Here is a 24,942-nt window from a genome sequence, read left to right as displayed (position 1 = left end):
GAATTGAATTGAATACCAAATGGCTCTTTAGTTTATGAATTATTCTGAATTTCTGATGTTTAGCCTAGTTTCTTCACTGGTTTTCATCTCCTGTCTTCCTTCCTATGCTTTCCCTTAACTAAGTCAATCAACACAAAGGCCACTTCTTTCCTCCTTAGCCCTGTTTCATGCCTGATTGATCCTGAACAACTAATTTTCATAAAAAAAAAATAGTCTCTTGCTATTTTTGCTACTTTAAGACCTATGGTTATGATGAGAAGCAGTTTTACCTCAACAGAACTTTTCAACTTGTTGAATGTCTCTTGCAAATGACTTTCCTTTGGACTGGCAGAAAAAAAAGAAAATTCTCCAGCAAATAAGGTGGGAATTCCAGGTCTGTACTCTGCTCTCCACTGAAGGTTGCTTGCAGCTATCAATGTATGCAGTTTAATAACATCTTCATTAAGGTCAATCCAAAACTTTACTGCTAATAAATTATAATGTTCATCTGACAAGTACACCAAAGGTGCAACACCTGCAATTTTTTTTTAAAGAAAGAACAAATTCAGAAATGCAGCAAATACGAATGTGCTCACTCATTTTTAGCATATCCCAATGATAAAAACAAAACTAAAGCAAATTAATTGAAAAATCTCAAGAGTTTCTTAAATGATCTATCCTCAATGAGTGACTAATAATTCCACATCAGTCAAGGTCAGAGACACTGTGACTATATTAATAATAATGGCACTAATATTTTATAGCACAAGCCACTAACTACATCTCATTTGATTCTCACAGTACTTCTTAAATGAGTGCTATTAATATCCCATTTTATAGATTAGTTAAGTGACTTGTCCAGGGTCACACAGCTGGTGTTTAAGGCAGGATTCTAACACAGGTCTTCCTGGCTCTAAGTCCAGGGCATGATTTACTACCCCCCCTTGCTTAAGGATGGGATTAAACAATCATGTAGTTGTATTATCAGCCCCATTTGGACATGTGGTATCCAAATGAAATGGGAAGCAATGGGAAGAGATAAAGAAAATCATTAAGACTAAATTACTTCAGTGAATGAGATACAGTTTGAAGGGGTTCCTGTTGCATAAATGACAAAATGTCTTAAAAATCAAGAAGAAATTACTTGCCTTGGTATGGATAAGATTTTGGCCTAGGCAAGTTATTAATTTTTAAAATAAAAGAATTAAGGGATGGCTAGGTGGCGCAGTGAATAGAGCATCAGCCCTGGAGTCAAGGGAACCCGAGCTCAAATCTGACCTCAGACATGTAACACAAAACTAGCCATGTGACCATGGGCAAATCACTTAACCCCATTTGTCCTATGTTTCCCCCTCCAAAAAAAAAAAAAGAATTAAGGACTACACATAAAGTTAGCTTGCCACGTTAAAATCTACACTTGAAAATTATTATTTTTAAATGTTCTAATGAGAAGACACTCTATTTGGAATCAGTCAGGAGTTTCCTGGGTCTGAATCCCACTTCTGCCACTTGGAAGGAGAAGTGTAAAATCATAAACAAATTACAATCTCTCTGAGACTAAACTTTATCTTTAAAAAGTAAAATTGCTTGTAGTAACAATCTTTTAGAAGGATTATGGGAAACCAAACAAAGTAAGAGAAGCAGAGAACTCTGTACATCTTAAAGTAGTACTAACGGATTATTTTTCTTATTAATATTGGCTTCACAGGCTACTCAGTTTAGTATAATACTGAAGCCTGCAATATATACTAAAAGGTTCCTTTGATCCTTTATAATTCATTTTGCCGTTGTTCTGTTGTTTGAGTCATGTCTGACTATTCATGACCCCATCTGAGGTTTTCTTGGCAAAGATCCTAGAGTGGTTTGCTATTTCCTTCTCTGGCTTATTTTATAGATGAGGGACTGAGTTAAACAGGGTTAACTGACTTGCCCCAGAGTCACACCACTAGGAAGTATCTGAGGCAGAATTTGAACCCATGAAGATGAGTCTTCCTGATTTCAAGCCCAGTGCTCTATCCACTGTATCACCTTCTATAATTAATAGTAAAATAAATACAAAATTACTACCACTACCTAGTAGGGATGAAATTTAGAACACACAAATAAAAATGCCCCATTTAATTCCATGAAGAATACCTGGTTTTTTGGTGATAAAAACCACAAACCCTACCACGTCTACTTCAGCACAAGGGGGCTGAAACGATGGATCCAATAACTTGATAAATGGTAGTGCTTCCCTTGGTTGATAAACTTGGAAGAGAGTTTCTTGAGAGACCTATAAAAAACATTTTTTAAACATTCAGCTTCCATAGGTTTCATAAAACTAGTGTAAATTTATTGGTATTGTAAAATGAGAGTTAAAAGTTTTATACCGGCAGCTGCTGATACTTAGTTTTCTTTGTTGTTGTTAATCGGATACGAGCTCTATCAGATTTGCTTTTACATGGTGATGATGCTAGATGGTAGATTTTGTATCGATTTCCCTCCTTTAGCAGGGAGTATATATCTGATAATGGACGCCAGATGCTCAATATAGCTATTTAAAAATAACATTTAAGTCAATAACTGAATTATATAAGCTAACTTTTAAAAAAGATAATGAAGTTTAAAAGAGAATTGGTTTAAGTTTTCATTAATAATTATATAAGCAATACAATTCACACATTAAATTTTCCATCTTGCATTTGTAATTATTTAACCATAAAAGTTATTATACAGTTTAAAGAAACTAATGAAAAACACTTGCATGTTCTCAATACTGACCTGAATCTTCCTGTTTCTCATAGCTAACGACTCGTAACTTCCAAACCACAGTCACATCTCTTTTGAACAATCCTTGTTCCTCCAGTTCAGCAGCTGCTACGGCCTTTCTGAATTCTGACTGGAGGTGTGCCTGCTGTTTATCATTCAACATCTGCCTGTGATTATTCAAAGCACTTAACTGCTCTCTGCTGAAACAGCCCTGTGACCACAAAGAAAACTTCTTGTGTATGTACACATTTTAAAATGTTAATCAAGAAAATAGTTAGAATAATTTTTAAAAACCTGTCTTTTGCAGCCAGTAGAGAAGACACTGGTTAGAGATTAAAATGTGCTGAAAATACTTAAATAGATATTCTTTATAAAATAGGTAAATCCTGAAGGTGAGATCACTACATGATAAAATATGAAAACATAGGGGTGGCAGGTGGCACACTGAATAGAGCACTGGCCCTGGAGTCAGGAGGACCTGAGTCCAAATCCGGCCTCAGACATTTAACACAAAAACTAGCCGTGTGATCTTGGGCAAGTCATTTAACCCCAATTGCCCTGCCCTCCCCCCTCCAAAAAAGAAAAAAAAAAGAATATGACAACATAATTATTTGGGAAATTAATATCCTTTGAAGCCACAAACTGTTATATTCTCTCAGTGCCTAAGCAATGTCCTAATTATTATTTGGAACCTGGCACAGGTAAAAGTGATTTGTAATTTGCAAAGCCTGGATTTGAATCCTGCCTCTAAGACTTAGTAGCTGTGATTTGTAAGCAAATCACAAACTCACAGAGCCTCAATTTTCTTACTTGTAAAGGGAGGATAGTACCTATACTAACAATCTCACAGGTCAAACAAGATAATGTATATAATTTACCTAACCCGCTTTGTAAACCCAAGTGTTTTGTAAATGTTACCTATTCTTATGTTAACTTCTCAAGAATGGTTCCATACACTGATGCTTTCTACCCTCTCCCAACACTGCTTGTCTGAAGTGGACTGCAATAACTATCATGTGGGAAATCACAATAGCACCCTACCTAATACAAGACAAAATTTTGCCTGAAACTTTAGCCAAGACTCCTGACAGGCTTCCAAACACTGATTTAAATACATTGCAGCAATAATTTCTTAAACCTTTTCTTAAACCCTGAATTTACTGGGAGACAGTATCAGACAGCTAACTTACTAGTCTCCTCTACTACAACTGTAATTTATTAGGGAATAGGGTAACTTAACATTCAATATGTCACAAAGTTCTTTCTAATTAAAGAGAAAATTCCTATTTTCAGACAGATTACTTCTTAAATGAGGAAATTTCTGAAATTGCATTTTTGGTGCTTTTCCCTCCCCAGAATCAGGACATCACTAAAAAAATAGTAATCTTTTACGTACAGGTTATTCTACAGACAGGGAATGTATTGTTCCCATCAATCGCTAATTTTATAACCATTATATTACTGTGAAACTTCTTTAGCCGTTTTCAGTAGCTCAAGTAGGAGTGGCGGAGGAAGGTAACACCGATAATCCAGGGCTGAGGTTTGGCAAGATATGAGTGGCAACAGGACAACAAGACAAGGAATCCGAGAGCAGAGGACAGTATAGAGTTGAAATATTTATTAGACTGAGATTTGAGAAGGAGGTTAAATGTAGTCAGGGCAGGGGTAATCTTGAGTAAATGCTGAAGGGTGATATCAATAACCATGAAGAATGGGTTTAGGAGAGTACTGTAGGGAGAGGAAGCGTAGGAAGTTATGGGTTGGATGAGGGAAATGATTCAGTTTCTTTTGAGGTGGGGGGGGGGGTTAAGTGACTTGCCCAAGGTCACAAGGCTAGCTTTTGTGTTAAGTGTCTGAGGCCGTATTTGAACTCAGGTCCTCGTGACTCCAGGGCTGGTGCTCTATTCAATGCGCCACCTAGCCACCCTTATGATTCAGTTTCTAATTAGGAAAGTTGAACAACACTGGGTAATGTTCAGATCTTGTGTGTGACCATCTCAATTTGTGGATAAAGTAGAGCAAAGCAATAGGCCATAGGATTCAAGAAGGCTGAAGAAATGGGGTGCCTAAAGGGTTTGAGGTAGAATCTTTGTAAATATTAAGGTACAAAGTAAACATTAGTACAAAGGCAAGAGTTAGAGGAAAGGAAAATGGTGATGCAGGTGTTCCTTGAGAAAAAAGAATGACATGAGGGTAAGTATACTACAGTCACCGCTATTTGGATTGGATGGAAAATTTTGACTGAGTTGAGGTCAAAAGAAGAAAGATGAATAAGATCTATAAGGAAAACCTAAAGCAAATGAAATTAAGGGAAGATTTATGTATAAAGTATCTTTAGGGTTGCTATCTAGGAGAATGGCAATCAATAGTTCTCATCAGCCAGCTATCCTTCTACCTTTAATCCTTGGCAGCCAGGCCCTGAAATTTAGCTTCTTACTGTTATCTAATTCAAGAAATTACATCATCTTTCTTAGACTCCCTAGGGGGTACCATATATTCAATTACTATTTTAATGCATGAAGGAATGGAGTTGATGCAGTTTTCTAAAGTACCCAATGTTCCCATCTTAGATGCTAGAGTAATTGAGCTTATCACCTAAATCACTCACCTCGATGTAAGCTGGATCTGGTGCATTCTTAACTGCTTCATAAAGGTCTGCACCATCCTGCAAAGCACGAACCTGATGTCTTGTTAAAATGCGTGACAGCCCACGCTGTTTTGCACTGCTTTCTTTTAAAAAAGATAAATAAAATTTAAATGTCAGTTATGTACATACATTTATTAACAACTTTTAAAAATAAATTGTAAACTAGTGAACCAAGTGACATAATGAACACTCTAAAAATTATATATACAAAAACACAAAAGTAATTCTATATTAAGATGACAACTACTCTAATAAAACTACACTGGTCATTTCATTCTTTTGATAGTAATATATTTACAATAAAATAAGAAGGAAAGAATTTGCTTATGTAAACGTACTCAAAATAACAATGATTTAAGGACATGTTTTAAACCAATGATATTCCTGTTATTTTCTCTAAGATATACATATTAGAATTATAAGAAAAGGTGATGTGCAAGTATTATCTCATTTGATTCTCACAACTCTGGGATGTAGGTACTAATATTGTCCCCATTTAACAGTTGAGGAAACTGAGGCTAAGTGGCTTGCCCCAGGTCACACAGCTAGGTAAGTGTATGAGGCCAAATTCAAACTCATGTCTTCTCGACTCCAGGTCTAGCACCCTATCTACTGTGCCACCAGGTGCCTCTAAAAAACAGGAAAAAGAATCAATAACACTAAAAAGTTAAAAAATTAAAAAAAAATTAATAGGATCATGAAATTAGAACTAGGTAAGACTTCCTCATTTTTGCAGATGACACACTGAGGCCCAGAAATAACAAGTGACTTGCCTATAATCACAAGGAAGTGGCAGAGTCAGGATCTGAATTCAAATCTTCTAACTCCAAATTTAACACTCTTCATCTTTTTTTAAAAATAGTATTTTATTTTTCCGCCAATTACAGGCAAAATTAAAAGTTTTTTTTAAATTTTGAGTTCCAAATTCTCTCCTTCCCTCCCCTCTCTGAGATAAGTAGTATGATGTAGGTTATACATGCACAGTTATGTAAAACATATTTCCTACTATTCCATCTTCTAGATATCACTGAAACCTGGATCCCCAATGATAACATGGCCTCCTGGGCCACTTTTTTTTCCCATACTGGCTGCACCTTTCCCTCATTCCCCTCAGCTCTCTGGTAGAGACGGAGTTCATCCCCATTGCCACTTTTAGGTTCCTTCCCTATCTCTATCACTCAGTAACTTCTCATTTGAGGTTCATGTAAATCCCTATCTACTACCCAACCAAACCTGGTAGCTAGACCTCAAGGTTACTCTCCTTTCTTTTTCAATAAGCTTGGCACATGCCTCACAACCCCCCCCCCCCATGCCTTCATATTCAGGAACTTCAGCATACATACTGACTCTGCCTCAAACATCCCAATCACTTACCTCCTCCTCACCTCAGGCACACACAAGGATGTTCATACCCTTGATCTTGCCATCACACCATTGTGTATCACCTCCATGTTAAAAAATTCCCTGCCTCTCTTATCCTGACCATAATCTATTGGCTTTCTACCTCTCCCTCTGCCTTCACTTAAACCCTATTCTTTATCCACACAATGATCTTCAATCCCTTCTCTCAGGCCATTCATGTCCCCTGCACTAGTCACTCTCACTAGGTCTACTACAACTTTGTTACATAACCTCAACTGTGCTCTCACTGCTACTAGGCAATTCCACCATACCTCTTTTTAAAATCACTATCCCACTCTCCACAAAGGCTCTTCCAAACCTTTTCATCCTTCCTGAAACCTCCTACAATTTCTTCTTCCCCCACCCTCAGCTGAGAGCCTTGCCTCTGAAGGGGCAAGGGGCCCTCTGTGAGGAATAAGATTATACAAACCAAAGCCCCAACTCAATATGACCTTTCTATTACACCTGAGCTGTTTGGGCACAGAGGATCTTGAGAACGTGAGGGCTGCTCCTCTCCTGGGACCCTGGCCCTGTCCTTGAGAAGAGATATGATAACTGCCCAACTCCTGGAACTAGCCATTCCAAGGAAACATCACTCTTGCGGGGGGGGGGGGGGGCGCCTTGGAGGGATTGGCTTCTGTCCCAGGCCCCACACAAGATACAATGCTTACTAAAAAACACCTGGCAGTATGCCCTCTTTGTTCTCAGCACTACTTAAACTGTAAGATTCAGACCCCAAATTGGAATCTCACCCATGGAGGAAACATCCTGCCTGGGACTCTCCCATGCGGGACCCTGATGGCTGTATCCGCGATACCCCAGCTTGTGTGGTCAGGTGTTGGTGCTTCCCCGTGACGGTGATGATTGTAAATATGTATATACACACACATATATATTAATCATAGTTGCTCTTATTCTGCTATCTTTAAGCCTTTTACTCTGTTATCTCTGGTTTCCTTCCCATTCACCTATATTCTAAATAAACTGTATTATATTGGATCTTTTGAAGTGCTGAGTTGTTCCATTCACATGAATCCTGAACCTCCTTAATCAGACAGCCTCATATTTTATAGGAAAGATTGAGGCCATATGCCATGAGCTTTCTCTTTTCCCCTTTTCCTCATCTCTTCTCAGGTACCTTCTGCCACCATTTCCTCCTTCACCCCTGTCTCATATGAAGATGTAGCCTTACTGCTTACTAAGGCTAACCTCTTCGCCTGAACAAATGATTCCATCCCATCTCCTTCACTCACTCTGTCATCTCCACTTTCACTTCAATCTCTCCCTGTCTACTGGCTCATTCTCTACTGACTACAAATATGCCCATGTCTCCTTCACCTTCAAAAAACCTTCACTTGGTCTTTCCATCCCTGATAATTACTGTGCTATATCTTTGCTGCCCTTGTAGATACACCATCCACAATAGATGCCCTACCTTCTTTCTTTTCACTCTCTTCTTAACCCCTTACAAACTGGCTTCCAACTTCATCATTCTACCAAAACCATTTTCTCCAAAGTTATCAATGATTTTAATTGCCAAACCCAATGGCTTTTTCTCTGTCCTCTTTTTCTTAATCTCTGAAATCTTTTGACATTATTGATAATCTTCTCTTTTGGAACACCACTCTGACCTTGTTCTTTAACTACTGCAGCACCTAGCTACCTTCAAGGAGCCAGGCTATGAAGGACTTTAAAAGACGAAGAGATGACTTTTTTGTATGTGATATTCATATAAATCAAAAGCAAGCAACCTTAGGCACACCCTTGTAGGTGAGAGGAATTGATTAGGAAAGGCTTGAGACAGTATCTGAGCAGAGCTCTCAGGAAAGCTAAAGCATCTAGGAAGCATAGCTGAAGAAACAGTGCAACCTGGGGACAGTCTATACAAAGGTCCAGAGACAGAAAATGAAATATCATATACAAGATAAACCAATGTAAGTACAGGCAAAACAATGTGACTGAGAAATAGTATGAGAAGGAGGCTCCTGTCAAATGAGTCTGGAAAGGCCAGCTGGAGTCAGGGTAGGAAGGGTTTTTTTTTTTTTTTAAGCAATCGGGGTTAAGTAACTTGCTCAAGGTTACATGGCCAATTATTTCGGGGTGTGGTGCTAAGTATCAGAGCCTGGATTCGATCCCAGGTCATCCCGACTCTGGGGCCGGTGCTCTTACTTGTTGTGCTACCTGGCTGCCCCTGGGAAGGGTTTTAATATAAAAAAGAGGAGATTCTATCAGATCCTAGAAGTCAGAGGCAGCCACTAGAGTTTTCTAAACAAGGGAGTGACGTGTCACATCTGTGCTTTAAGGACATCATTCTGGCAATTAGTATTTTCACAAATACGACAATTTTGAACTAGCTCGCTGAAAGTTTTACACAGCTAAAGAAGAAGGGAAAACTAACTAGAATATTAAGTATAAATGGGGCAGCTAGATGGAGCACTGGATAGAGCACTGCCCCTAGAGTCAGAAAGACCTGAGCTCAAATCTGACCACAGGCACTTCCTAGCTGTGTGACCCTGAGCAAGTCACTTAACCCTGTATGAATCAACTTCCTCATCTGTAAAATGAGCTGGAGAGGGAAATGGCAAATTACTCTAGTATCTTTGTCAAGAAAACCCCAAATGGGGTCATGCCCAAATTGGAGATGACTGAAAACAACCAAACACTAACAAGCATAAATATATTGACCAATTCCAAGTTGGTGGAAAAATGTATAAACCCTTCCAACAACAAAAAGAGAAATTGTCCAATTATAAATGTTAAAATTTTAAACTTCCAATAATTAATATATTTATATCAGTAAATAAAATTTTGAAATAATCTTTACCTTCATGTTTTTCAAATTCTGCTTGTACTTTTGTAAGTAAGGCTTCCAATTTTTTTTGACGACATTCTGCATGTTTTAAAGCTTCCTTTTCTTCTGCTCGTTCATTACGAAATATATATGATCCAGATACCGTTTTCTCCATCCACTGGAATGTTTTACATAAAATATCTACATTTAATTTTAAAAATCCAGCTTCTATACATTGTCATATTCCTTTTTTTTTTGGAGGGCAACTGGGGTTAAGTGACTTGCCCAAGGTCACACAGCTAGTTTTTGTGGTAAGTGGCTGAGGCCGGATTTGAACTCAGGTCCTCCTGCCTCCAGGGCCAGTACACCACCTAGCTGCCCCTTATTCTGTCATATTTCTAAGAAAGGTTAAAAGTTATCAGGTAGGGCAGTCTGGAAATGGCAAGAGACTTTTGTTTAACGAAGATGTATAAATATACAGTTGTTCCTCATTATTTGGGAATTCCATACTTGTGGAATTGCCTACTTGGTAAAATTTATTTGTATCCCCAAATTGCTGTGCTTTTGCAGATGTGAACAGAGAAAGGAAAAATTTGAGTCTCCTGACGTGCAATGTTCCCATCAGAGATCAAACAAGGTAACACTCCACATCCTTGTTTCAGTTTTCATACTATAAATAAGAACTCTTTTCAAGGTCTATTAAGTGCCATGTTTTTTCACATCTTTTTTTTTTTTTGCTGGTTGATTTTGCTGCTTAAAATGATCCCCCAAAATAGTGCTAAAGTACTGTCTAGTATTACCTAGCACAAGAAGGATCAGATGTGCCTTACAGAGAAAACATGTGAGTTAGGTAAGCTTTGTTCAGGCATGAGCTATGGTGCTGTCAGCCATAAGTTCAATATTAATGAATCAACAAAACAATCCAGAAAAATTAAGAGGAAATTCACTGATCTGTCAGTGAGGCTACTCCAGAAAGTGCTGAAGGGAATGTTGTAACCAAAGACTCACAAGGAACCTAACCGTATTTCCCTGAGAAGCAATGGTTTGGTATTTGCTAATTCAGTGGTCATAGTAACTTTATAGACCATAATTTCCATGAATGTTGAGACTTACCTGCATTTGTATCAAGTGTCATACCTGGGTAGGATAAACTCTTTGAATAACTATATCCACACAGCCAACATTTCCGCCTTCAGTGAAGAGCGATGATAAGGGCAGTGGAAAAGGTCTGGGATCTGAAAAGAAGCCCAGTTTGGCATGCCAACAAGCAGGTCGAGTGCTGTTAGCTGAAAGCTGAATAAATTAAATGGGAATAAATTAAACATTCTCAAAACAAAAGAAAAAAATAGATTATAATTTTTTTCTTCTTTTTTTGCTTATTTATACTCGATTTTTCAAAACAGATGTTACACTTGTGTTAAGTTTATCTAATCAGAAGTGCAAAAGGGCTGCTCCATCATGGCCTACTAGAGTAGAGGCCATACTGAGGTAGGACAACATACTGATAAGATGGCAGTGAGGGGAGGGTTGAACTAGAGCATTTATACAAAATTTGTAATTGCTTTAGTTGTTACAAATGAATTATAAATGCTGATAGTTGGGATAGGAAATATTTTTTATTTTCCCAAAAGCTTTAAAAAGAATGTTAAATTAGAAGCTAATTTTCCACTCAGCTTATCAAACAAAACATATACTTCTGGGTAGGCTTTCACTAAATAAAATTTATCAACATTAGAATTAAAAGCTCAATAATACAGAACTCTTTAAAGTTTTAAAAATAAAAAAGAATAAGATTTTCTTTACCTTTAACATAAGAGATGCTGGAGCTTCAAGAGGTGTACATGCCTCCTGAGAGCCTATCAGTTCTGCTCCATGGGTTATAATCTTCTGGCCAACAGTCAATTTACCCCCGCGTAAGAGAGCTAAGAGGGGAGTGTCTAACAGTGCCTTGATTGCATACCATCCATCTGTAACTTCTATAACTGCTGATTCTTTTTTGATGTCCACATTATTGTTTTTACTGTTGGCAATTGTAGACGTATTTGTACCTGATGAAATTATTTCAGAAACACAAAGCACCAGTGTTTTTGCAGCTGTTTCATCTCTTTCTATTATCTTTTTAATAGCTGATCTTCTGCTCTTATCAATTTCTATGTCATATCTAAAAAGACACAATATTAAAAAGTACAACTTTTATATTTGGTGAACTAGAAAGTCATAGGGGAAAAATAATCACCCTGCAATGAAGAACTAAAACATACCCTACAGAAACACTGCCAGGAATGATAAATTTAGCCTTTATTCTAATTCATATATTAACCATTTAAATATAAGTCATTTAATTACTTATAATTACTTAAATATAAGTAAAAATCATACAAATAAACAGTCCTGCTACTATATAGTTACCAGCATTAGAAAATTATTTGTTAGATTGGCCATTCATATTCTTCTGGAATTTCAAAAGGACGGGGTCTTACAATAACTTTGAATTTTGCATCAGGTGATGACTGTCATCGCTGGTAAAAATGACAATGATGGGCAGTGACTCTCATTGGCAGGAAGAGGATGAGCTGTAATGATATCCAATCTATGTACCAATGAAAATCTAAGTGCTGCCTTCTCAGATCCAGACTGTCGATCTCTCTATCATCAACACTACTGCTTTATATTTACCTATATTTCAGTTGCAGAAGCACCCATTCTGGAGTTAAGCACCTACTAGCAAATTCCTTAGGAAAGGTAAATTCCATAGCTGCCAGTTTCCATATAATCCATCTATAGTGGTTATACACCCAGGTTTTAGTAATGAGTTTTGGATCAACACCAGGAGTATCACATAGAGCCCTGCATGTAAAATGAATTAAAAAACAAAAAGAAATAATGATTTACCTGTACTAAAAACACAATGCAAAACAAAAAAAATACTATTGTATATTTGTAATATATAAAATAAATAATTTAAATTCAGAAAATTTTTTTAGCACCAAAATACTGGGCTAATCACAATTTTATTTAAGTAATATAACTACTTTGAGTAATATTCTTCTTGTTGAAACTTTGGAAGTATGAAACAGCTGTAATGAAGACAATAGGCCCTGGTCATGGAGAAAACAGGATACCCAGTGGATACCATGAGGCTCTGGGAGTCATAGTTTTGAAGCCAGGTAAAAAGGAGGTTGGGCCAAGAAAGGTGGAGGTGAGAACTGACTTAATAAGGAACTATGACTGGCCCAGAGTATAAAAACCACTAAGAAAAGTGGTGTAACAATCTCCACTTAAGACAAACCCAGTTAATGAACAGAAAATGTGTGGGCTCCAGTGATTGTATGACACTGTCAGGGACTCAGGGATTTCAAGAAGGTCCAATGTAGGGGCTTACTATCAATGGCTGTGTCAGCATTTATAATTTGTTTTCCTGTGGGGAAAAATTAATACAAAGATAAGGAAATAGACAGAGCTCTGTACTTGAGAGTCAGGAAGACATGAGTTCAAATCGTGCCTCAGATACTTCCCAGCTCTGTGACCCTGAGCAAGTCACTGAACCTCTCTCAACCTTAGCTTCCCCATTTGTAGGAAAACAGCATCTACCTCTCAGTGTTACTGAAAAGAAAAATGAGTTGATACATATAAAATGCTTTGTAAATCTTAAATCTTAGATTCATTTTCTAGAGAGCTGTATGTCAAAACAAAGGTATTTCTCTTAAAAGCTGGGATTTTTTTTTAAAAGTAAAGATGCTCTTTAAAAAAATCTTGAACAAAAATGAACTGTTTTTTGGATTTAAATGCAAATTCATTAACTATGAAGAAATCAAATAACTTTTAGGTTCTTTCTAAAAAAAATAAAGTAACATTTTTCAGAGTTAAATTTTAAAGATCTTACTGTTAAAGGATTACTTAGAAATTTTTGCTTAACAAAAATATACAATTAGAGTGACATGTTGGTACTTAATTATGACAATAAGGAATAATGAGGAAATATTTGTAGAACTTAATATTTCTATATTAAAATTTAGTTTAAAAATGGAATAAAACTGAAAATATTCTAGAACCCCGAACAAACAGAAATTCTACAAAACTATGCAAAGGCTAAGAAATATGGTCCTGTAAAATATACATCCTATCTCTTGTCAACTATCAGGTGGAGGGTACACAGAGATGCAGAAAATAATAAAAAATGAACACAGGAGAAAATATCCCATTCTTCAGAGAAGTACAAAGAAGACATAACTTGCTGCCACTTAGCTTCTCCTGCAGTTCATTTCATAATATTATTGAATTTTAAAAGTCAGAACACTATGCATATGCCAGAGGAGACCTCCATTTAAGCCATAAGGCTTCTACGATAAATGAAGTAACACTAGCTGAATGAGAACAGAATCATCACAATCAACAGAAGTCTTTCAAACAAAATTTATAATTTATTTCAAGATGGTCTAAAAGGATTTTTTTTACTTAAGCATTATTAATAGCTTTTATAACTGCGACAATAAATTAAAATACATTCAGGATATATCAGCTAGTTTCAAACTTTCTTAAAAACGTTATTTTATCTATGAAGTTTACATAAGGAAAATAACGACCAATTTACACAAATGCAGAATTCAATTAATTAAACAAACTTAAGCATCACTGTTTTCTGAGAGAAATTATCTTCTATTACATTAACCAATTATAAAATTAGGATTGAGGTTTTTCCCTTTATTTCCTTATTCAGGGACCAGCTCCTATAGATCAGTAAGTCAGTCTCCGAAGAAAATGATTTACAAATGAGATTGCCTAAATCCTCCCTGTACATTCTCTGCAATTTTGGGTGGTACTCCACCCAACTAGAAGACCTTACAAAAAGAATCTAATCTAGGTGAATACTTGCCCTTAGGAAGTAAGTCTATGTTCTTGTAGCCCCCCACTGGAGTTTAGGTTTACCCGGTTTATGAAGGAGAAAACCAAGCAGAAGGTCTGGGTAGAGATGGATTCCTTTGTCAAGATTGCTGGGGGCAGCTGAGTCCACCTCCTCATTAATTGTTCAACAAACAGGGCTCATTTTCATCTCTCAGGGGCACTTTCCAAAGGTATTTAAGCACTCAAGGATCTCCATGGTTTTGTTACTTTGGTTACTGAGACAAATGACCACCAATTTATTCTTAATTTCCTAGCCTGATTAATAAATTGATTATTAATTGCCCAGAAACTTGTCTATCAGGCTTTTCATTCCCTCCCTAAGCCAAATTCAATGAGAATAAGGTTGACCCATTCCCTTTTGCCTTCCTGTTCTTCTCTTCCATTGTAAACATTTTCCTTTACTTCTTCTATGAGATAGTTTACCCCATTCTGTCTCTTCCCATCTCCTCTCATTATATTGCTCTCTCACCTCTTAATTTCACCTTTTAAGTATCATCCCTTCTTATTAAATTGGTCCTGTGCCCTCTATCTATGTATACCTGTACACATAAATACACACACTCACATATGTATTCATATGCCCATATACCCTCTTTTACAGATATATATGTATGTATATATATATGTGTGTGTGTGTGTGTGTATACACACACACATTTCTATTCCCTTCAACTATTCTCATACTGAGAAAAGTTTCATAAGTTACAATAATCGGTTTTCCATGTAGGAGTATAAATAGTTCAACTCTGATAAGTTCCTTATGATTTCTTTTCCCTGTTTACCTTCTCATGCTTCTTGTATCTGAATGTCAAATTTTCTATTCAACTGTTTTTTTCATCAAGAATGCTTGAAAGTCCTCTATTTCATTGAATGACCACATTTTCCCCTGAAATATGATAACTCAGTTTTTCTGGGTAGGTGATTCTTGGTTTTAGTACCAGCTCTTTTGACCTCCGGAATAACATATCCCAAGCCCTTCGATCCCTCGGTGTAGAAGCTGCCAGATCCTGTGTTATCCTGATTGTGTTTCCACAATATTCAAACCATTTCTTCCTGGCTGCTTATAATATTTTCTCCTTGATCTGGGAAGTCTGGAACCAGGATCTTTTTCAGGGGGTGATGGGTGGATTCTTTCAACCTCTTATTTTGCCATCTGGCTGTAAAACATCAGGGCAATTTTCCTTGAGAATTTCTTGAAGGATGATTTCTAGGTTCTTTCCCCCCCCCCCCCCCCAAATAAAATGCTTTATTAACTTCTGGTTTACATCATTCATTTCCTCCAGATTTTGAGTTACAAATTTTCTCCCTGTTTTTCCCCTACCCACTGCCCCAAAATGGCGATCCCACTGGATATCCCCTCCTCCAATCTGCTCTCTCCAATATCTTCTCCCAAACCCCATTCGACTTTCTAGTAGGGTATGGTGGACCTCTATGCCCCAGTGCCTGGATATCTTATTTCCCAGTTACATATAAAATAATATTAATAATAGTATATATATTTAATAATTTGATTTTAAAACTTTGAATTCCAGATTCATTCCCTTCCTCCCTTGTCACCCACCCTTACTGGCAAGATAAGCAATTCAGTATAGGTTGTATATGTGTAGCTATGCAAAACATTTCCACAGTGGATATATCGTAAAAGACTGACTATATTTCCCTCCCTCCTATCCCACCTCCCATTTGTTCTATCCTCTACTTTGATCCTGTCCCTTTTCAAAAATGGGTGCTTCCAACTCCCCCCCCCCAGCCTGTCCTCCCTTCCATCATCCCCCTTCTCATCCCCTTCCTCCCTACTCTCCTGTAGGGTGAAATACCCTATTTAGTGTGTATGTCATTCTTTCCCTAAGCCAAATTCAATGAGAATAAGGTTGACCAATTCCCTTTTGCCTTCCTGTTCTTCCTTCCATTGTAACCACTTTCCCTTACCTCTTCTGTATGAGATATAGATATTCTGTCTCTCCCTATCTCCTCTCATTATATTCTTCTCTCACCTCCTAATTTCACCTGATACTCAGTTTTGCTGGGTAGGTGATACTTGGTTTTAATCCCAGCTCCTTTGACCTCTGGAATATCATATTCCAAGCCCTTCGATCCCTCAGTGTAGAGACTGCCAGATGCTGGGTTATCCTGATTGTGTTTCCACAATATTCAAATTGTTTCTTCCTGGCTGCTTGTAATATTCTCTCCTTGATCTGGAAATTCTGAAATCTGGCTATCATATTCTTAGGAGTTTTCTTTTTGGGATCTTTTTCAGGAGGTGATGGGTGGATTCTTTCAACCTCTATTTTGCCCTCTGGTTCTAAAACATCAGGGCAATTTTCCTTGAGAATTTCTTGAAGGATATTTCTAGGTTTTTTTTTTGATCATGGCTTTCAGGTAGTCCAATAATTTTTAAATTATCTCTCCTGGATCTATTTTCCAGGTCAGTGGTTTTCCCAATGAGATATTTCACATTGCCTTCTATTCTTTCATTTGTTTGGATCTGTTTAAGAGTATCTTGATTTCTCACAGCTTCCATTTGCTTTAGTCTAATTCTGAAGGAATGATTCTCCTCAGTGAGCTTTTGAGATTCTTTTTCCATCTGGCAAATTTGGCTTTTTAAGGCATTTATTCTCCTCATTGCCTTTTTGAGCCTTTTTCGCCATTTGAGTTAGTCTATTTTTTAAGGTGTTATTTTCTTCAGTTATGTTGTTGACTATCATTTCATAATTTTCTTGCATTGTTCTCATTTCTCTTCCCAATTTTTCCTCCATTTCTCTTACTTGATTTTCAAAATCCTTCCTGAACTCTTCCATGGCCTGTGACCATTTCATATTTTTCTTGGAAGCTTTTGATGCAGGAGTTCTGACTTTGTTGTCTTCCTCCTGTTTCATGCTTTGATCCTTTCTGTCCCCAAAATGATGTGTCAAGTTGGATTGCTTTGCTTCCTTTGCCTGCTCATGTTGCCACTAAATTACTTGACTTTTGAGCTTTTTGCCACAGTAGGACTCTGCTACCAGACAGGGGAGCTTTGTCCCAATTGCTGGGGTTTTCACAGCTGCTGAAGGTATTAGTTGAGTGCCCTCTCTGAGCCTCCACATGCTCTGGCAAGCTGGTCACACACCCCAGGACCTCCACCCTAGACTGCAATCCAGATCCAAGCAGGTTAAAGCAAGATCAATTATCCCTCAGGCTGGTTGCTTGGTCCCCCTACAATATGCAGACCTGGAGCTGAAGGTGCCACATGGCGGCGGCTGCTGTGGCGCCTCAGCAGCTTCTCCCTCCAGGGGATAAAGGCTCGACTGCACTCCCAAACTACCTATCCCAAAGTCCACACTGCACTGACCTCTCACTTTGTCCTTAGCATCTATATGTTGATAATTCTGAAAACTGCCACAGCTGCTAGTCATCTGAAGTCCCGCCAGCTGGAGGTTGGTCAGGCCACCCTGAGGCTAAAACCTCAGGCTTGAGTGGGGCTGGGCTTGGCTCCTATATTGCTTCACTGGCCACTTCCTGACAGCCTGCTGGACTGTCCTCAGCAGGAGGTTAGCTTCTCTGTGTCATTTTGTGGGTTCTGTAGCTACAAAGTTTCTTCAGTCACCTTTTACATGAATTGGAGGAGGTGGAAGCTGGAGCCGCGTGAAGTCCTGTTTCTACTCTGCCATCTTGACTCCACCCGACAGTAGTTTTAAAAATTTCTCTCTAAGTCATCTTTTAAATGGGGAATAAGATCTTAAAAGTTTTTTCATGCCTTTGGTATTTTTTCCTCCTTCAGATATCTTGAGAATCAAACCCTCAATACCCTCAAACACCTCCAGCATAGACTTCCTTCTTTGTATTGCTGATCAAACCCAGTTACTTTTCCATTGTTTTCCTCAGTACCTTTTCTACTTCCTTTAGAAGCACTTCAAAAATATTAGACTTAAAATATGGTTTCTACACTGTCACCAGTTGTAAAGAGCCTATTTTGCAGATCTTTTCCATATTTTATCTGTTTTCCTTATTTATTTGTATCATCCTTAAATTTCCTTAGGATGACTACTTTTTGGTCTTTGTTAACAGTCTTTAAACTGGTTTTATTTTTCCTTCTACTCTTTATTCTGAGAGGTGATAGTGTTTATAACTCTCTACAGTGGTTACAACTGTAATTACAGCTGCTCCAGAACATGTTACAAATAAATTTATATTCTAAATTGGTATTGCCATTGAGTGCCACCTCTCTGGCAACTCTGGCAAGTGCCCAATGAGGAAGTTTTATAGGGACTCTTTTGATTTCCTCTTTATGGCAAGTAACTGATGCCTGTTAATTTCTATACAAAATTTTCAGTCAGTGTTGATATACTTTTCTCCATCCATTTCTCATTTTTCAGCATTCATTATTTCTTTAAAAGGTCAGACTGGACCTGTTGTTTTAACTGCATATTTTTTCTTATTTTCATTTTTTCCTAGCTTTTCATTAAAATAGTTAATTAAAAATGACATCCACGTTAATGACAAGTTCTTTCTTTCTTTTTATTTTTTTGCTTTTTGGAGGGGGGAGGGCAATTGGGGTTAAGTGACTTGCCCAAGGTCACATGGCTAGAAAGTGTTAAGTGTTTGAGGTCGCATTTGAACTCAGGTCCTTCTGACTCCAGGGCTGGTGCTCTATTTACCAAAACCTAGCCGCCCTGACAAGTTATTTCTTGTGTATTAAAAAAAAATCAATTTCATATTTTGTGATGTTATTTATCATATCATGGGCATTTCTTGAGGAAAAGTATCTATGATGGACAGGTGGAAGTTTCTATGTAGTGTATGAATCTTTAGTTATTCTTGTTTCTTACTTCTAAACTGTATTTTTCAATACAAAAAGCTGCAAATTATTTTCATGGTGCCCTTTTTGCAGTGTTGGATAATCAAGTCCTGTGATGGTGTTTCTTAAACTCTGCTGGCACCTTGACCTGCTTCTCCAAAGAGAACCTGTGAGTCATCCTCCCATTTAACAACTTACTTTTGTCTTCTGCTTCATTTATTATGAGAATGCCAAGATTGATATGATTCAGTTACTCCAGTATTATGTCCATTTGATGGTCACTGGAGAAACATTTCACATTTTGAAAACCAACTGCTGAGTTCATGTTGATAGAAGGTCTAAAAACCATGCAACTCTGAGCCCCCATATCATCTACTCTGCCACTCTGCCTTAAGGCATCACTACAGAAGATGAAAGTGGCCACAGGGCATTTTTTAATTTTCTCTGTGTCATGGGTTGCCATGGCCAAAAAGCTAATCACCAAGTAGTTGGCCCACTAGTGATAAGATGAGCTTCTCTGAGTTTAGCTAAGCTGGTCCTTGGAAAACCTATCTGTTCCCAGGACCATATTTGAAACCTTTCCTGCACAGCAGAAATTACCAAAGCAAGTGCTTTAATGGCATACTTTTTGAGAAGTTTGTACCACCTTCATGCCATGATGAGGCACTGGGGTAGTATTTTGTGGAAACTTGTTACTAGTCGTTTATTTTAAAAACTATGTTGACATCTTGCTTGGATTTTAATAGCTCCAAATAGTATCCCAAATGTTGGCAGAGTATATACATATAATTATCTATTTCAAGTATTTTTTTTTTGCTTTTTTGGAGGGCAATTGGGGTTAAGTGACTTGCCCAAGGTCACACGGCTAGTTTTTGTGTTAAATGTCCGAGGCTGGATTTGAACTCAGGTCCTCCTGACCCCAGGGCTGGTGCTCTATTTTTTTACTGTGCCACCTAGCCGCCCCTCAAGTATTAATGAATAAAGAATAAACTGATATTAGACTATACAGACAATAAGTATGCTGTACATAAAAACCAAACTCTATTAAACATGTGACTATATGCTATACAAAAATATATATACCAATTTGGATCCTACTTTAAGAAAATCTAACACAGGAAAATACACTTATTAAATTCATTAAGTAGCAGGGGATTAGTAAAAAAAACAAACAATAAAACCTTAAGATTTTTAACTGTACAATTCCTGTAAACATTAAGTGTACCTGTACTTTTAAAATTATTTAATGCATGAAAAAATTTGATTGATAGTCAATTTTCAAGTTTTGTTTGTTTTTTTTGGGTCAAGCCTATGATTCATTGGTATAAGGATTTCAGGGAGGAAACTCACTATTAATGCTGACCAGCACCTGCTCTATGACTTATAATCTTAGAAAGTTACTAGGGGCCCTAACAGGCTAAATGTAATTCTTCAGCAGTATGACTAACTGGAGAGCTGGAGGAGAAGACTGATAGTCATTGATTGAAGAGAGATGTAGAGAAATGTAGACTATGATGACAGATCCAGAGTTGGAAGGGACCTTAAAAGCCTTCTGATCCAACCCTCTCAATTTACAGACAAGAAACCTGAGGACCAGAGCAGTTTAAGAAAGTTGTGTGCTAGGTCCTGAAGTATAAAATTTAATTAAAACTCAATCCTTGCTTTCATAGAGCTAAGTCTACAAGACACATAAACATTAAAAACTATATCAAGAGATGATGTAATAGGAAAAATATTTTATATTATATTATAAATATTATGCAATAGATAATATATCATATATAATATCAATATTATATATAATCATTTAAAAATGCAAGAAATAAAATTGTGACAGTATAAATTCGGCCATCCATCTCAACCTTAAACTAGAAAGCATAATGAATTTTGTATATGATTTTCTAAGTGCTGTCATGTCTCTGGTCCTTAGTGTGAAACAGGGGTAACAATATATCTAGGGTCTACCTTACAAGGTTATAAGGCTCAAATGTAACAATATATGAACATTTTGGAAACTTTAAAGCTCTATATAAATAGCAGTTACTAAATAAGTAACAGAACCAGAATTCAAACCCAGGTCTTCTGACTCCAAATTTAACACTCTTAAGATACCAAACTGCCTTTTGCATGGTTAACACAAAACCCTCTACAAAATTGGAATACCTGTAAAATTCTTCTTTTCCAAGCTTTCCTTCATCTGTAGGTATGAGCCATCCACCATCAGCCAACTGTATTCCTTTTCCATCCAACAAATACTCCTTACTAAAGTAATCTTGACTGTGAAATTCGAAAGATTCTGCGTTTTTGCTATTAATTCTCAGGCACTGTTTAGAAACCCCATACATATACAACTGTTAAGAAAAAAAAGGGCAGTGAATGACATTAGTATATAGAATATTAAAAAATTATAAGACTATAAAATTATAGAAAACAAAAACTGAATTTACAATAAATATCAAGTGTAAAACCTTCATTCATTAGAAAGAGGTATATATAATGATCATAGAAACACTAAAAGAAGACTCTGACTCACAAATAATCTACATACGCAAAAAACTGTATTCAGTGTCCCATTGATTTCATTGTGCTGGTATCATTGGTTTAATTTCCATGGGAATTACAGCTTAAAAAAACAAAACAAACAAAAAATTCAAAGTAAAGCTTTTTGAGAGTCTGTGACTTTACAAATGGAAGAAGGGAGGAAGCTGTTAAAAAGTAAGAACAGATTAGGAGGTCTAAACCGAGAGGTTCGGCTTGAACATAAACATGAAATACTTCACTAAAAGCATGGTATCGTCTAAATTTTTTCACTTGATTTTGTTCCACCAGACTGTATTAAAGATTTATTTGAGCTTACAAGCATCTTCTTTAGTTATCAGTTATCCATATGCACCGAAGCATGGTTCCATTAGATTGCTAAGACCCTGATGAACACAGCTATACTAAAAGTATAGAATTTTGACTAGGATCCTGTCAGTTCTGCCTCTGCCTTAGCTCTTATTTCTCCCTTCTTTTTATTCTTAAAACAACATCTCTCCAATTGATAAATGGTCAAAGGACATGAACAGGCAGTTTTCAGAGGAAGATATTAAAGATATCTGTAAGCATATGAAAAAATGCTCTAAATCACTATCGATCAGAGAAATGCAAATCAAAACAGCTGTGAGGGGGTGGCAGTAGATGGGGCACCGTGAATAGAGCACCGGCTGTAGAGTCAGGAGGACCTGAGTTCAAATCCAGACTCAGACACTTAACACTGACTAGCCGTGTGACCTTAGGCAAGTTGCTTAACCCCAACTGCCCTGCCCACCCCCTTCCAAAAAACAAACAAACAAACCCCCTTCCCTCCAAAAAGAAACAAAAAACCAACTCTGAGGTACCACATCTCACTGGTCAGATTGGCTAACATGACAAAACAGGAAAATGATAAATGCTGGAGAAGATGTGGAAAATTACAACACTAATGCATTGCTTGTGGAGTTGTGAACTGATCCAACCATTCTGGAGAACAATTTGGAACTATGCCCAAAGGGCTATAAAAATGTACATACCCTTTGACCCAGCAATATCACTTCTAGGGCTGTATCCCAAAGAGATCATACAAGTGGAAAAAGAACCTATATGTACAAAAATAATTATAGCAGCTCTTTTTGTGGTGACAAAGAATTGGAAATCAAGGGGATAACCATCAATTAGAGAATGGCTAAATGAGCTGTGGTATATTAATGTAATGAAATACTATTGTGCTTTAAGAAATGAGGAGCAAACAGACACAATTATAGACACATTGTATCTGTGATGACTGACTTGGATAGACTGGGCTCCCTCCCCTCAGCAGTGTAAGGCTGTAAGACAACTCCAAAAGATTCATGATGGAAAAGACTATCCACATCCAGAGAAAGAACTATGGAGTCTGAATGCAGATTGAAGCAAACTATTTTCTCTCTTATTCGTTTTGTTTGTTTTTGTTTCCTTTTCCTTGTTATTCATTCCATTGGTTATAAGTCTTCTTTACAACCTGACTAATGTTTAATGTGAAGGTTTATGTTGAACCTACATCAGATTGCATGCTGCCATGGCGGGGAGAGAGGGGGAGAAAATCTGGAACTCAAAAACTTGTGGAACTGAATGTTGTAAAGTAATAGAAAATAAATAAAAAAAACCACAACAACACAACAAAAACCTCAACATTCTTATGATGAACTTTCTGGATGACTGCAATACCCTTATTCTTGATTTCTTTCTCCTTTTCCAATCCATACTTCACATACACAAAAATAGGTTTTTACTGGCAAGCCTAACAGTCTAACCACTATTTAAAACATTGTTTCTAATGAAAAATTCATGAAATTACAAACAAACAACCTTCAAGTGAACCTTTGGAATCCAAAATGTTTGGCAATTGGTGCATGCTTATATCCTTAGTACTGAGTCCTCAGTGATCATATAGTCCAACCCACGCTTCAAAAGAATCCCAAGTCTACGGGACACCTGGGTTCCAGTCTCTGCTTGAAGATTTCCAAGTAACAGGGGTTGGGGGGGGGGGGGAATCACCTGTCCAAGCAAATCTTTCCACTGTTGAGGAATTCTAATTTTTAGGAAGTTCTTGCTAGCCAAAATTTGCTTTTTTACAACTTCTATCCATTGCAGCATCTGGTTGTTTGCTGGGGTTAAACTGAATAAATCCAATCCCTTCTCTATGTGATAGCCTTTCAAATACTTTAAGACAACTATCAGGTCCCTAGTGAGTCTTCCCTCTTTTTCTTCAAATCTTCTTCAAATTAAATGCCCAGTTCCTTCAACCCATGATCATGTGGCATGTACTTAAGGCCCTTTACCATTCTGGTTGCTTATCCCTTCGATACCCTCGAGCTTATCAATGTCTAGAGGCAGAGGACAGCAGAAATACTACTCCTGGAAACTTTGTCTCTCTTTAAAGCAGCCCAAGGTTACATTAACTTTTTTTTAGCTAATATATCACATTGCTGACTCATATTAAACTTACAGTCCACTGAAATCTCTGTATCTTTTTCAGAATTACTATATTACCATCTTTCATTCTGTATTTACGAAACTTACTTTTTATACCTAAGTTAAAGACTTTCCATTTATCCCTACTGAACTTCATCTTGTTAGATTTAACTCAACACTCTACCCTCCCAAGATCTTCTGGATCCCAAGTCCATCTTCCAATGAGTTAACTGTCCTTCTCAGCTCAAAGTCATCTGCAAATCTGATGAGCATGTTACCTATGTTTTTTAAGTCAGTGACAAAAATGTTAAAGAATACAGGATCTCTCTATAGACCTCCTGTCATTATGAATGAATGAACCATTCAACCACACTAAACCATTAACAGCTACTTTCTGTAGGAGTCTTGCCATCCAAGAAGTTCTGAATTCCTCTGTTTGTATTACTGCCTAGTCGACATCTCTCTTCAACTATTTGCAGATTTTGATTTGAGGTAATATTCCTATTATACACATTTAAAAGTGATCATAGAAGTAATCACATAAGGTAATAAAAGAACTAGAAACAGGATCCTTAGACTTCCAACTTCCATTTCCTTATTTCAAACTTAATTCTGTTTCTTCACAACTTCAGTTACATTTATATCACAGTTTGTCTAGGTGATTTCCAAATTAATACAAATAAATCTTTAATGACAATTTCACTTATCAGTGTCCTTTAAAATAAT

General features: G+C 37.1%; 1 protein-coding gene across 1 annotated transcript in view; it reads right to left on the bottom strand.

Annotated features, from left to right (window-relative positions):
• BRCA2 (BRCA2 DNA repair associated) overlaps window positions 1–24,942 on the bottom strand; it is a 91,317-nt gene that overhangs the window by 7,122 nt on the left and 59,253 nt on the right. The window contains exons 15-24 of the mRNA XM_069080508.1: window positions 21,409–21,596; window positions 12,246–12,416; window positions 11,373–11,730; window positions 10,707–10,862; window positions 9,603–9,747; window positions 5,339–5,460; window positions 2,743–2,941; window positions 2,352–2,515; window positions 2,116–2,254; window positions 270–514 (exon numbers count right to left, since the gene is read on the bottom strand). Coding sequence (XP_068936609.1) covers window positions 270–514; window positions 2,116–2,254; window positions 2,352–2,515; window positions 2,743–2,941; window positions 5,339–5,460; window positions 9,603–9,747; window positions 10,707–10,862; window positions 11,373–11,730; window positions 12,246–12,416; window positions 21,409–21,596 — 1,887 coding nt within the window. The remainder of the gene's footprint in view (window positions 1–269; window positions 515–2,115; window positions 2,255–2,351; window positions 2,516–2,742; window positions 2,942–5,338; window positions 5,461–9,602; window positions 9,748–10,706; window positions 10,863–11,372; window positions 11,731–12,245; window positions 12,417–21,408; window positions 21,597–24,942) is intronic.

Source organism: Petaurus breviceps, unplaced genomic scaffold, assembly GCF_028583685.1.
Source record: "Petaurus breviceps papuanus isolate PSGF00001 unplaced genomic scaffold, PetGlider_PUasm1.0 91133, whole genome shotgun sequence".
In the NCBI taxonomy this organism is placed as follows: domain Eukaryota; kingdom Metazoa; phylum Chordata; class Mammalia; order Diprotodontia; family Petauridae; genus Petaurus; species Petaurus breviceps.
This window is presented reverse-complemented; position numbering and strand designations above follow the sequence as displayed.